Genomic DNA, 13,038 nt, shown 5'->3' on the forward strand with positions numbered 1-13,038 from the left:
TTTAATTCCTTTATTTCTTTTTATAAATTGGTCTTTAATACACTTTTTATAGCTTCCTGCACACCGTTGTGATGCTTTTAGTGTTTTATGTAAAGCACTCTGAATTGTCATGTACATGAAACGTGCTATAGAAATAAACTTGCCTTGGCTTGCCTATAAATCCATACTGATCATCACAAAGCTCAAGAGTTCTCCCTTCATTCTATTAGCCAAAATTTTACTAAGATTTTTTGTGTCCTATTAAACTGGGTGCAAGTGCTCACATTTGGTATCACTTTTTCCTGGTTTTGGAAAGAAGATATTCAAGGAGTCTCATCGAATTGTGCAGGTAGTCGTTGTTGTAAGATTCTAAATACATTTCATATAGAGAAAATATAAATTTGTTTGTATAAATCAACTGACGACTGTCTGATCCTGGTGCCCTTCCTGCCTTCAATGCATCTATAGCTGCAGGTATTTTCATTGTACCTAAATGTTTGTTTATTATATTTCTACTTGTTTTTAGTTGATTTAAAGATTTAGTTTGGGCATTAATATTATTATTCTCTTACTCAAAGAGCTTCTCACAGAAGTTTCTGAATGCTGCACTAATTTCCAATAAGGGTGTTTCCATTTGCATCGACTGTGTTTGTAATTGTCTCTGTTTGCTGTTGTTTAATACACCATCAAAGGATCCTACAAGGATTTTCCCCTTTGATCATGATAGTTTTGTCTAATTCTCATTACATTTGCAGTGGTCTTATTGAATGTTATGAGTTCTTAATAATAATAATAACAACAGTTAGTGTAAGTCTTTATCAGTCTGCCTTCCTGAAACATCTTGTTTTGTATTTTAATTTGCAGTTCTAACTCCCTAAATTTTGCCTGCGTGTGTCTGGACCGTCTGGTGGTGAAAGCTAGGTTGTTGAAGCATCTCATTAGTTTAGAAAAACAGCTGTTTTTCTTTTCAACTGAACGCACACACTTCTGAACTTTTATAACTCAAACTTTTTGAATATTAATATTTATACACCAGCTATTTTCAAATTCTGTATTGAGAATTAAATTCATTCATGATGACTTCTGAACCCTGACTGACATGTTCTCTTCTCCCAGCATTCCTCTCTCCTTTTTCCAACAGCCATGAAACAGAATCTGATGAACTGTGAACACTTTCAACTCATATGTGGTAAAACAATTTATCACGAAATACAAGAAAAGCTGAAACAGAATCTGCATTTCTGTTATAACATTGTTCTGTCCCCCAGAGATGGACATGGATACTGGAAAATAGATTTCCTACTGTAAGCTTTAATAATGTACTAATCTGTTATAAAGTAAGATATTTCTGGATCAGGCTTGAGCTAATTTTATTTACTACATTTATTTAAAGTTATACAGCTAAAAACAACAAAACAAAACAAAAAAACAACAGCATAGAAATAAAACATACAAATGTTAAGATCAAACATACATGAGCCATATAATATGACACATGAACATAACAGAATTAAATGCATCACACATGTGTTTGCATCACAGACTACATGTTCATACAGCACATTTCATCTAGACACTCTACATGGTGGGTTGTTTTTATCACACATAAACTTGCTTATGAGAAGATCTGTCCACAGTGGACGGATCTGTCCTCCCTCCAGATACCAGCTCATCCTCACTAGTCACGTAATGAATCCATTACTTAAAAACTTTCCTCCTGCTTGTCTTCCTCAATCCTCCTGTCCTCCTCCTCTGTCCTCGTCTCTTCTTCATCGCTCTCTGTCTTGGTCTTCTCCTCGTCCTTCTCCTCTTGTCCCCTGCTGCATTATCCTGAACATCTATGGACTCCTTCTTCCCTCTTTTTTCCTCCTCAGCCTCCTCTGCACTCTCATCATTGTTCTCATCTTGTTCTACTGTGAACTCCTGGTCGTCCATGTCCTCCATGATGGACTGGATAAGGGAGACCACAGAAGCATTTCCTCCCAGACTCCTTCTGGACCGATGATGGGGGGAACCAGAGGCTGCTGATTTAGGTGTGGAGGCTCCGAGCACCTGGAAGAAGTTGCTTAGTTGACCCTTCGTTTGCTGTTCCTCCTCTTCCTCCTCATTGTCATAAATCAGCACTGCTGTCTTCTTCCTGGTGACCACCATGGATTCATTCATGGACTCGTCCATGACTGATGCCTGACAGCTGTTGACGGTTTGTCTGCACAGACTCTCTGACAGAGACTTGTTAATGTCAAAGCTGCCATTCATCTGAAGCTTAGACAGCAGCTTCTGCTCCTCTTCCTCAGTCTCTATGTCCTCCAGACCATCATCGCTGCTGTCCTCTAGCTGTAAGATGAAGTTTCCATGTAAGGAGTCCAGTTTAGAGCTCGTTTCTGCTTTGAAGCTCCAGTTCGACAGTTGCAGGACAAGTCTTTTGTTCTCAGAAGGTGGGATGAGGTTCAGGTCCATCTCAGCGTGGGAGCTTCCATTTAGGTTCTCCTTGATGTCTCTTGCTTTACTACCCAGATTCTGCTGGTTGTCCTCTCCAGACCCAGACTGGTCCATTACATTCTGGTGGCTGTCCACTCCAGAACCCGACTGGTCCATTAGATCATGCTGGCTGTCCTCTCCAGAACCAGACTGGCTCATTACATTCTGATGGCTGTCCTCTCCAGAACAAGACTGGTCCGTTAGATCCTGCTGGCTGTCCTCTCCAGACACAGACAGGTCAGTTAGATTCTGCTGGCTGTCCTCTCCAGAACCAGACTGGCTCATTACATTCTGCTGGCTGTCCTCTCCAGAACCACAATGGTCCTTCAAATTCTGATGGCTGTCCACTCCAGAACAAGACTGGTCCATTAGATCATGCTGGCTGTCCTCTCCAGAACCAGACTGGCTCATTACATTCTGATGGCTGTCCTCTCCAGAACAAGACTGGTCCGTTAGATCCTGCTGGCTGTCCTCTCCAGACACAGGCAGGTCAGTTAGATTCTGCTGGCTGTCCTCTCCAGAACCAGACTGGCTCATTACATTCTGCTGGCTGTCCTCTCCAGAACCACAATGGTCCTTCAAATTCTGATGGCTGTCCTCTCCAGAACAAGACTGGTCCGTTAGATCATGCTGGCTGTCCTCTCCAGAACCACAATGGTCCTTCAAATTCTGATGACTGTCCACTCCAGAACAAGACTGGTCCGTTAGATCCTGCTGGCTGTCTACTCCAGAACAAGACTGGTCCGTTAGATTCTGCTGGCTGTCCTCTCCAGAACCAGACTGGCTCATTAGATTCTGCTGGCTGTCCTCTCCAGAACCAGACTGGTCCGTTAGATCTTGCTGGCTGTCCCCTCCAGAACCAGACTGGTCCATGAAATTCTGCTGGCTCTCCTCTCCAGAACAAGACTGGTCCATTAGATTCTGCTGGCTGTCCCTTCCAGATCCAGACTGGTCCTTTCGATCCTGCTGGCTGTCCTCTCCAGAACCAGAATGGTTCGTTAGATTCTGCTGGCTTTCCTCTCCAGAACCAGAGTGGTTTGTCAAATTCTGCTGGCTGTCCTCTCCTGAACAAGACTGGTCCGTTAGATCTTGCTGGCTGTCCTCTCCAGAACCAGACTTGTCCATTAAATTCTGCTGGCTGTCCACTCCAGAACCAGACTGGTCCATTAAATTCTGCTGGCTGTCCTCTCCAGAACCAGACTGGTCCGTTAGATCTTGCTGGCTGTCCTCTCCAGAACCAGACTGGTCCGTTAGATTCTGCAGGCTGTCCTCTCCAGAACCAGACTGGTCCTTTAGATCTTGCTGGCTGTCCCTTCCAGAACCAGACTGGTCCTTTCGATCCTGCTGGCTGTCCTCTCCAGAACCAGAATGGTCCGTTAGATTCTGCTGGCTTTCCTCTCCAGAACCAGAGTGATTTGTCAAATTCTCCTGGCTGTCCTCTCCAGAACCAGACTGGTCCATTCGATTCTGCTGGCTGTCCTCTCCAGAACCAGACTGGTCCGTTACATCCTGCTGGCTGTCCCCTCCAGAACAAGACTGGTCCATTAGATTCTGCTGGCTGTCCCTTCCAGAACCTGACTGGTCCATTCGATTCTGCTGGCTCTCCTTTCCAGAACCAGACTGGTCTTTTAGATCTTGCTGGCTGTCCCTTCCAGAACCAGACTGGTCCTTTCGATCCTGCTGGCTGTCCTCTCCAGAACCAGAATGGTCCGTTAGATTCTGCTGGCTTTCCTCTCCAGAACCAGAGTGGTTTGTCAAATTCTCCTGGCTGTCCTCTCCAGAACAAGACTGGTCCATTAAATTCTGCTGGCTGTCCTCTCCAGAACCAGACTGGTCCATTTGATTCTGCTGGCTGTCCTGTCCAGAACCAGACTGGTCCGTTACATCCTGCTGGCTGTCCCCTCCAGAACCAGACTGGTCCGTTAGATTCTGCAGGCTTTCCTCTCCAGAAGGAGACTGGTCCATTTGATTCTGCTGGCTGTCCTCTCCAGAACCAGACAGGTCCAAATTGACTTCAGCAGGTGTTGAATTGAAAGAGTTTCCAGGCTGTGGATACACAGGACTTGTTTTGGGATTTCTTGGTTTCTTTTCATTTGACTTTTTTTTGTTTTTTTCCGGCTGCATTCTCGTCCAGGCTGGTTCTGTGTTCGGCACTATGCTCTGTACAAGCTGCATCTGCAGAGACGCAAAAGTAGAAAAAAGTTTTTCATTTGTTGCCTAATACAACAGTGAAGTTCAAATGAATCACTACAAACTCCAACATAAAAAGTCTACTTGAATTCCATTTTCAGTTAATTCAGTAATCTGTTAACATCTAACCTTAAGAGCAATGGTTTTTAAGGCCATTACATACTGCACAAGAACAGAGAAATGTATTCTTGTTGCCATGATCAATGATACAGAGATGTCCACAAGTCCTTTTTTGCGAGTCTAAGTCATGTCTCAAGTCTTATGGCTCAAGTCCAAGTCAAGTCACTTTTAGTTGTAATGAGTAATCCATCATACAACACATGCTGTCTGGTCTGCTTAGAAGAGTGCATAATAATATCTAGGGAATTTGAAATCTGTATTCACCTTTTATCTACCAGTATTTAGTAACAGCACTGATCCTTAGCTCAAACTGTCATATGCTCTGTCCCTCTCCACCTAAATTTCTTTGCTTTTCCGAATTTGGGAAATCTGGAGATGAACATGGGCATTTAAAGTAAATATGTTCTTAACATAACTTATCCAAGAGTTTTTAATGTGAACCAAAATCCACAGAGAAATTTAAAATATTAACACTGCAGTTCATAGCAGTTTCTCCTGAACGTAGAGGGGAGGGTCAATATACCACACTATAGGATTACCACCTGTCCTGCAAGTTTAAGACACACATGGGGCTCGTTCCAGAAAGTAGAATATTTCAAAACTCTGAGTATGTTAACCTTGAGGTGAGGGAAACTCTCGGTTTTCTGTTCCAGTAAGTAAGTAAGTCTTATCCCGAATCTGTTACCAAGGTAGTAGGTAGGTTCATGAAGTAAATCTCCTCGCTGGTAGGTTCACCCTAAAGTAACATTGAGTTTCTACCTGTCTCCTCCGACCTGAAGCAGCTGTCAGACATGGTGTTGCTTGTGCCCATGCAATTCTAGAGATTTAGAATTAATCAACCATGATTTATGTAGGGAGATTTTTCAGAACTCAAACATCTGTGATGTAACCTTATAAATATCTCATCAGACGGTACCGTTTTACAGTTACTCGGGTTCTTCTGCCGTACATATCCAACACGACACATTGTAAACAGAAGATAACATCACAGCAATATTGGTACTTTGTGTTGCAATAGTTTAAAAACTGTTTCATGTAAATGAAACCTTTATTTATAATGTTGGCAAGAGAAAACATTTCAGAACGATAACAGTGCTTCAAGTCATCAGGAAAGTCCTCACACACATCTGAAATCATAATTCCATAAATGTGTGATGGGTAGGGATCTACTGTCTGTCTCTCCGGATCTCAGCAGACGGTATCTCCTTTCTATCCTCTTCCTCCTCCCAACCCAGAGTTTCTAACAGGTCCACAGTTAGTGATCCCTGCACCAGTGCATCAGAAAATCTTAATATCTTTTAAAGAGCTCAAAATAACTGTGAGATGAGTATAGAAAATATTGAAGAGTATAGAAAATACTTAATTTAAACTTTAAAAAATTTAATTAAAAACTCAATAGTCCTAAATCAGTAACACTTTTCTGTTAACAGATCTAGTAAAACCTTATTGTTTACTGTCCGTCTGATCCCAGTCTAACGTAGTCATGGCAAAGTTACAATTAATGGAAACTGTTGAGTAAATGTCCAAGCCCTTACCCCAACCTAACTGGACCCAAAATCAGGAAAGCAACCCCCCCCACACACACACACACACTGGGCAGAACCCAGGACAAAGGGATGTGAGACAGGTTTTGACCCACGTTCAGCTCGGATTCGGCCTTCATCAGCTCCTGAGCCTTCTGGACCCGCCCTTCAATGTAGTGGTGCTCCTCCTGGTTTTCAAGGGCCTCGTCGTGGTTGATGTCCAGGGAGAACATGAGATCATGATCAGAAATCCCAAACATGTCCATGGTGTGGAGGTGGGCGATGTGTTCATCCAGTTCTGGGTCGGTTTGTCGGTGTCTGGAGTGCATAGCTTGCAGCTGCAGCTGTGTGGATGAGGACCTTGTGTCCTTCAGGGTGAAAAGCTCCCTCAGTTCTTGCCTGCTGAAGTACCTAAACGGGTTCTTCGTGTCGCCAGTGTTCTGTCTGATGAGGGAGTCTTTGAAAACCTGTCTCCTGTAGATCTTCTCCTCCACAGTGCCGCAGGTGATCAGTCGGTAGATGATGACATTTTCAGTCTGTCCAATGCGGTACACCCTGTCAACAGCCTGGGCATCTGTTGCCGGGTTCCAGCTGGGATCGTAGATGACTACTCTGTCTGCTGCCGTCAAGGTGATACCAACACCACCAACCTGAGTGGTGAGGAGGAAGACGGAGTAACGTTTATCCTTCTGAAAGAGAGAGATGAGTCTCTCTCGCTCAGTAATCTGTGTTATTGTGCCATCCAGTCTGAGAACTTTAAAGCCTCTGTTGCTGAGGATGCGTTGGATGATGTCCAGCACCTTCCTGTAATGAGCAAAGACGAGCGTGCGGTGGCCTTCCTCTCTAAGCCTTTCCAGGAGCGCCAGCAGAAAGACGAGTTTCCCTGACTCTGATATTAAGTTTTCATCGGGAACGTTGGCGATGCTGTTATTGTCGGACTCGATGTTCTCACTCTGAGAGTCTGATGCTCCATTTTCCTGCAAGCCTAACTTTGCAATGGCACCGGCAGAAAGGAGTCTTGGGTGGTCACACAGCTTTTTTAGGATGTTTAATTCAGCAAGAGGTGATCTGGTCGTCAGGAGCAGCTCCTTGATGTGGTCTAAGCCAATGAACTGTGTGTAAATGTCCTCCTGAATTCTGCTCAGGTAAGTCCAGACAATCAGGTCGTTCTTTCGTGTCAGTTTGGGCATAACAGCCCCTGAGTTTGCTGGATCACTCTGGACTTTAATGTCCCTGTTATCTAAATGTTCTTCTTTGTCTACCAACCTCATTTTCTGCACTTCTGATTTAGTCCTACGAAGGAAGTAGGGCTTTATTAACGTCATGAGGTTTTCAGACATCCGTGACCCGAGAGCCTTTTCTCCTGGGGTGGCATCCTTCTCCCTGGCTCGGGTGATGGGGTTCTCGTACTCTACTATGAAAGTCTTTGCTGTCCCCAGGAGAGCACCTTGGCAAGCAAAGTCAAAGAGAGTCCACATTTCTCTCAGGTTGTTCTGGACTGGAGTTCCTGTCAGCAGAATTCTGTTCTTTGAAGGGATGGCGTAGGCACTTTTGGTTGTTTTGGTGGATGTGTTTTTGATTTTGTGGGCCTCATCCAGGATCACGTAATCCCAACAGAACTCCTTTCCTCGGTATGACAGTTGCTGCCAGTTGTTCATCAGCATGGTGTACGTGGTGATGATGACCCCATTTCTTCTCTGAACTGTCTCCAAACTCCTGGTCCTCTCTGCCTTGCTGGTGCTGTGAAACTCCTTTACCCTCATGCCAGGAGTCCATTTGGCAAACTCCTTGATCCAGTTTGTGATGAGGGATGTTGGCATGATGAGCAGCGTATGTTTTACCAGCTCGTTATCATACATGCCAGAGAGGAACGATATAACTTGGATGGTTTTGCCCAACCCCATGTCGTCAGCAAGAATTCCCCCTTTACGACCATCTCTGTAGAGACCGTACAGAAAGGAGACTCCATCTCTCTGGTAGTCGTACAGTTTGTCGTGCAGTTCTCTAAAGAGATTTAAACCGCTGTTATTCACATTGACAAACTCAAGTTCTTCATCCTCCTCATCATTCTGAGCCAGGAGTTCTTCAATTTTACTTATCCTGGTCTTTAGTTTCTGGGTCTCGAAGATGTTGTATGCCACTTTGAAAAGGTCCAGGGCTTTATGAATATTCCCTTGTTTGGCAGTATTTTTACCATCTGCAATCAATCTGAAAGAAGACAAGAAGGACAGAAAACCGGTTTGTCCTGCAGTCCAGACTAGAGTCACAATGGCTGGCCCTTATAAAGCTCGTTTAACCACATCTATGTTCCACAAATCATTTTAAAGTGTTTCTCATTCACACCTACAACACTCTTCACTACATTTATAGTCTATATGTAAAATATATATGTTTTATTTATTTATTTATTTTATCACTACAGTCTCACACTGACTGGGTTCAATATCTTGTCAAAGGCCATTTCTGACAGTTAGAAGGGCTGGGGACTGAACCTCTGATCTTTGAATTGCAAGACTTCAACTCCTAATTTATGGTAGTTGATATGACTAATTCCCTTATAGCAGGGCTCGAATTCAGTTACGTATAAATTAGTGCACGTAGTGTGATAAAAAAATATGGTTTCTAAAAAAAAAAAAAAAAAAAAAAAACTCTGCTAGTACGATATGCAGCATGTTTAATCAGAAACAGGAACAGAGAGTTCATTTAAAAAACTAGAAAAGGAAGTATATAAATGTTGTATGGATGCTCACAACTGCTGAAGGAAGCAGGTCACCTGCTGTGTTTGGAAGGTTTAATCAATTAAAGAAACATCAGGAACCTTATTGAAAATTCTGAAATAAATGAAGTTTTGTACAATATTCAAATCCTTTGCGTTTCATATATATATATATATATATATATATATATATATATATATATGATGGAATATAAGATACTGCGACTCAGATTATTTCATCCTATACCTGTTGTATCTTTCCATCTTGTCCACCTTACTGATGAAGAGAAACCTGCCAAGATAAAGTTGACATTAGAAACTTGAACAGATCCAACATACACCCAACCTACAGCAACAATGAAACCAAGCAGAAAAAAAAAGATTTTCTTTTATTTATTTAAATGTTGTAGTGGAATTTATTTATCAAAGATCACACACTGAGTGAGAATCAAACAAGGTATTTTTAATTAAGAGCTGTACAGGCAATGAGAGTCACGTAGTCAGAGAGATCTGCTAAGTGAGTCAGAAGAAATACATGTGTGTTTGGTTTAATATAGGCCAGAGCATGAGCTGATAACATCGAGGTTGAAGGTTATTGTAGTAAATTCCCCAGTGCTCTACATAGCCTGGTACAAGGTAGGAAAATGTTAAGGAGTAAAAGGGGGAAGGGAGAAGCTCCCCATTGCTGGGATCTGTAAATAAAAAAATTAAATAAATTTTAAATAAATAGTATTATTTTACTTTAATTACAGCTTTTCCATAGTGAAGATATCTGTCATGAAAAATAACTGGATAACTGGAATATTTATGTTTGATGATGGGCTTAGTGAAACTTTGGTTGCAGTATTTGTGTATGTATATGTAACTTTGGTTGACCTTTGGCTTTTGACAAGCCTATAGATTATTATTATTATTATTATCATTATTATTATTATTATTTTATTTGCTTATTTATTTATTTTATTTTTTTTATCTTTTAACTTGAAAGAGAGAAACAACATTTCAGTTCACCTGTATGTCTGGTGCATAAAGCAAATTGAAAATAAAAATCTATGAAAATATTTAATTTGACCAAAGTAGTCAAATCTGTTGGAAAACACGTCTTAAAAGATCATCCAACCAGATCTGCATCCAGTTCAGCCACAACACAGGAATCAAACAAAAGACAAGCAGTTAACTTTCTGTCATGTTTTGGTTTTGGTTTGTCATCTTTATGATCTTCGTTTAGCTTCTGTGGTTTTTACGTTTGGTCATGTTTCCAGTTTTTGTTCTTGGTTTGGGCGATTAGGGTTTGGTTTTGTGTTTCTTTGGTTTCTGTTCATTAGTGCATCTGTCTGATTGCTTATTCAAGTCACCTGTGTTTGTCAGTCTGTATTTAAGTCCTGGGTGTTCAGTTACTCCCTGTCAGATCCTTATGGTTTATCCCTGTCATGTCTGGTTGCCTGTCCTGCATTTTGGAATAAACCCTTTTACCTGCATTGTTCTGCCTCCTGCCTGATCTGCATTTTGGGTTCTCACACCCAAAACTTTCTGCTTCATACAGCTACTGAGTAAAAGTCAGAAAGTTTGTGCAAAAAAATTAGTCAGTTCTAAAATTCTTATATAAATTTATGCTAGACATAGTTTATATGTTGAAGATGACAGAAGGGACATGTTAAATGTTTAGTGAGTACTGAGAGTTTTAACGGTTCATCTGCACGTTTAGTAAAAACATGACTAAACAGGAAATGCTGCACCGGTAAGTTTAAAAGCCTAAAACAAGCAGATGTTGACACAGACATGTAAAACGTGGAGGAAGTTGTGAGTGAAATAATAATGCTGGTTTTGCAGGTTGTCCAACCTCCAGTTTCTGTGAGATAAAGTCAGATCAGGTTATAAGACAGTAGTGATGCTTCAGCGTCGGAAAAGACAGGTTGGAGCTGGAGAATTACAAGAAAAAGGATAAATGCTGTTTTTTGTGAGATTTTATGGAAGCTGAGAGCAGTCATGCTTGGAAAAAAAGAATATGACATTTTTATGTAGGCAGTAAATCTCCTTCATTAGAGTTTAGTTTCTGTGTTTATCGTAACGAGTCTCTTCACTCTTGTCCTTACAGACATGCAGCATCTCGTGGGATCTGTTTTGTACTTTATTATTTTCTGCATGTTCCTGACTACAAACTGTGTGAGAGTTCAAATCTGATGTGTGGCTTCTGCTGCTCACTCGTCCCCACACAGACAAACATTCACGTCGGTTTCATTCATATTCCTTTAACTATTAACTATCTGACCAAGTACCACAGGAAACCAGTTTAAAGGACCTTCAGTCTGATCTTTTTCCAAAAATGAAGCGGGAACATTGGAGGGAAAATTGCTGTAAGAGTGATGGATGTTGATTTTAAAATGATCTGTTAAATTTATCCAGAGAGTTCCTCAGACTTTATTTTGGTTTTAATATAAAAACTCAACTTTTTGTGAATGTCAAACTGAAACAGAAGAAAACTTGTTCCTTGATACGTATTCATGATTTCTGGGAAGAAGTTCATTCCTGCTGTTCATCATTTGTCTCAGCTGGATTTAAACATGAAGTACATTTGAGCGTGAGTACGTTACGTTGATGGTCTGACCTTAATGTGTTAGAAAGTTCCTCATTCAGAAAAATAATCAAGTTTTTTCCAAATTTATTTTTAAATGTGTACTTAGTTTACTTTATTAAAGACACATAGACCTTAGTAATTTTGCTGTAAATCTCTGGAGAAAAATAATAGTAAAAAGATATTAAACTCAGTGAAAACCCTCCCATGTTTATATTTTATGTTTCTTCTAATTTCTTTTGGTTTCTTTACTTTTTTGTGGCTCCTACAGTGGACACCTGCTCAAAACCTGTTTCCTAGTACATGTATGGATGGTATACTTGCACACTGTTATCACACACACTGCCACAAACTGACCATTATATAGAGATGAAATGACTAAAGTCCTTTAAAAAAATCTGATGTTAAAAAGATTAAAACTCAAACCATTACTCACTTCTCCAGCTTCTTTGAAACTACTTCAAGATCCAAGTTTTCCTGATGATCCTCCATTCTGGATTTACAGCAACACACTGAAATGCTCGCAGCTCGATCCTGATGATTTGTGTACCGGTTGTTATTTTCTTTTAAAAGAAAGATTCTTCAAATCAAAGAAGATGCTCTGGTGACACGATGATCACGTTGTCCAATCACAGTAGACAAAGAGGAGGAGGTATTCATAGTTCACTTTCACTTTAATACAACGGCTGAGGAAACTCCCGGAAACCCTGCAGCTTCTCTAACGTCTGTATTTTACTGATTGACAGGTAGCAGGGACATGAAGTGTTTGGTCAAACTGAACATGGAGGACATGTATTGACAGTAAATCACATCAAACTGATTCCAAATAGCTTTTTAGTTTCAAGAACAGATTTAATCACTCTAAAGGTCTGAATATGAGTCTGCATCAGGAAATGAAAGCAGACAGCAGGCACACCCGCCCTCTTTAATCATGTCTGAAGTTTCACAGTTCAGAAACAGACTATTATATGTAGCCCTGGTGGATACACAGACCTGCATACAGGTTAAATACAGGTGGAAAGTGATGCAGCGAACAGTCTGACAGCCTCAGGAAGACCTGCGGTGTTTCTCTTACAGACACCGTGGATGGAGGAGTCTTTTGCTGAGGGAGCTGTTCAATGATGTTACTGTAGCATGCATAGGGTGGAGAGCATTGTCCACCACAGATGACAGCTTGGCTATCATCCACCTCCACAGCATCTAAGGAGCACCTGAGCACAGAGCTGGCTTTCCTCACCAGCCTGCAGCTGAGATGCTGCCACAGCAACAGAAAAGGCAAAATATGTAAATGATGTTTTTAGTGGGTTAATAAGGAAGCTGAGAGGAGCCATGCTTGAATGAAAGCATGTAATTTCCTTTTAGGTAAATAAGTAGAAAACTATCTCTGGAGATTGTTCACTCATTCGTGTTTCATTAAGTTGATTCTTTTCTCTTTTCTTTTTTCCGTAAAATATTTTTTA

The 13,038-nt window shown here is 41.2% G+C and overlaps 1 protein-coding gene across 1 annotated transcript; it reads right to left on the bottom strand.

Annotated features, from left to right (window-relative positions):
* Nucleotides 1-1,383: 1,383 nt before the first annotated feature.
* On the bottom strand, nucleotides 1,384-12,100 carry LOC121648962 (DNA excision repair protein ERCC-6-like). The gene is made up of 4 exons (XM_041999482.1): nucleotides 12,015-12,100; nucleotides 9,254-9,298; nucleotides 6,407-8,498; nucleotides 1,384-4,632 (listed from the first exon to the last, which is right to left on the bottom strand). Exons 1-4 carry the CDS (start codon nucleotides 12,068-12,070, stop codon nucleotides 1,678-1,680), a joined length of 5,148 nt encoding a protein of 1,715 aa, XP_041855416.1. The 5' UTR covers nucleotides 12,071-12,100; the 3' UTR covers nucleotides 1,384-1,677.
* Nucleotides 12,101-13,038: the final 938 nt, after the last annotated feature.

Source organism: Melanotaenia boesemani, chromosome 11, assembly GCF_017639745.1.
Source record: "Melanotaenia boesemani isolate fMelBoe1 chromosome 11, fMelBoe1.pri, whole genome shotgun sequence".
Taxonomy (NCBI): domain Eukaryota; kingdom Metazoa; phylum Chordata; class Actinopteri; order Atheriniformes; family Melanotaeniidae; genus Melanotaenia; species Melanotaenia boesemani.

Coding starts and splice junctions, on each gene's coding strand:
- LOC121648962 (XM_041999482.1), bottom strand. CDS start 12,070: ATGGAGGATCATCAGGAAAACTTGGATCTTGAAGTAGTTTCAAAGAAG. Junction 9,299..12,014: donor GTTTCAAAGAAGCTGGAGAA/GTGAGTAATGGT, acceptor TTATCTTGGCAG/GTTTCTCTTCATCAGTAAGG. Junction 4,633..6,406: donor AGGCCGAATCCGAGCTGAAC/GTGGGTCAAAAC, acceptor GCGTCTCTGCAG/ATGCAGCTTGTACAGAGCAT.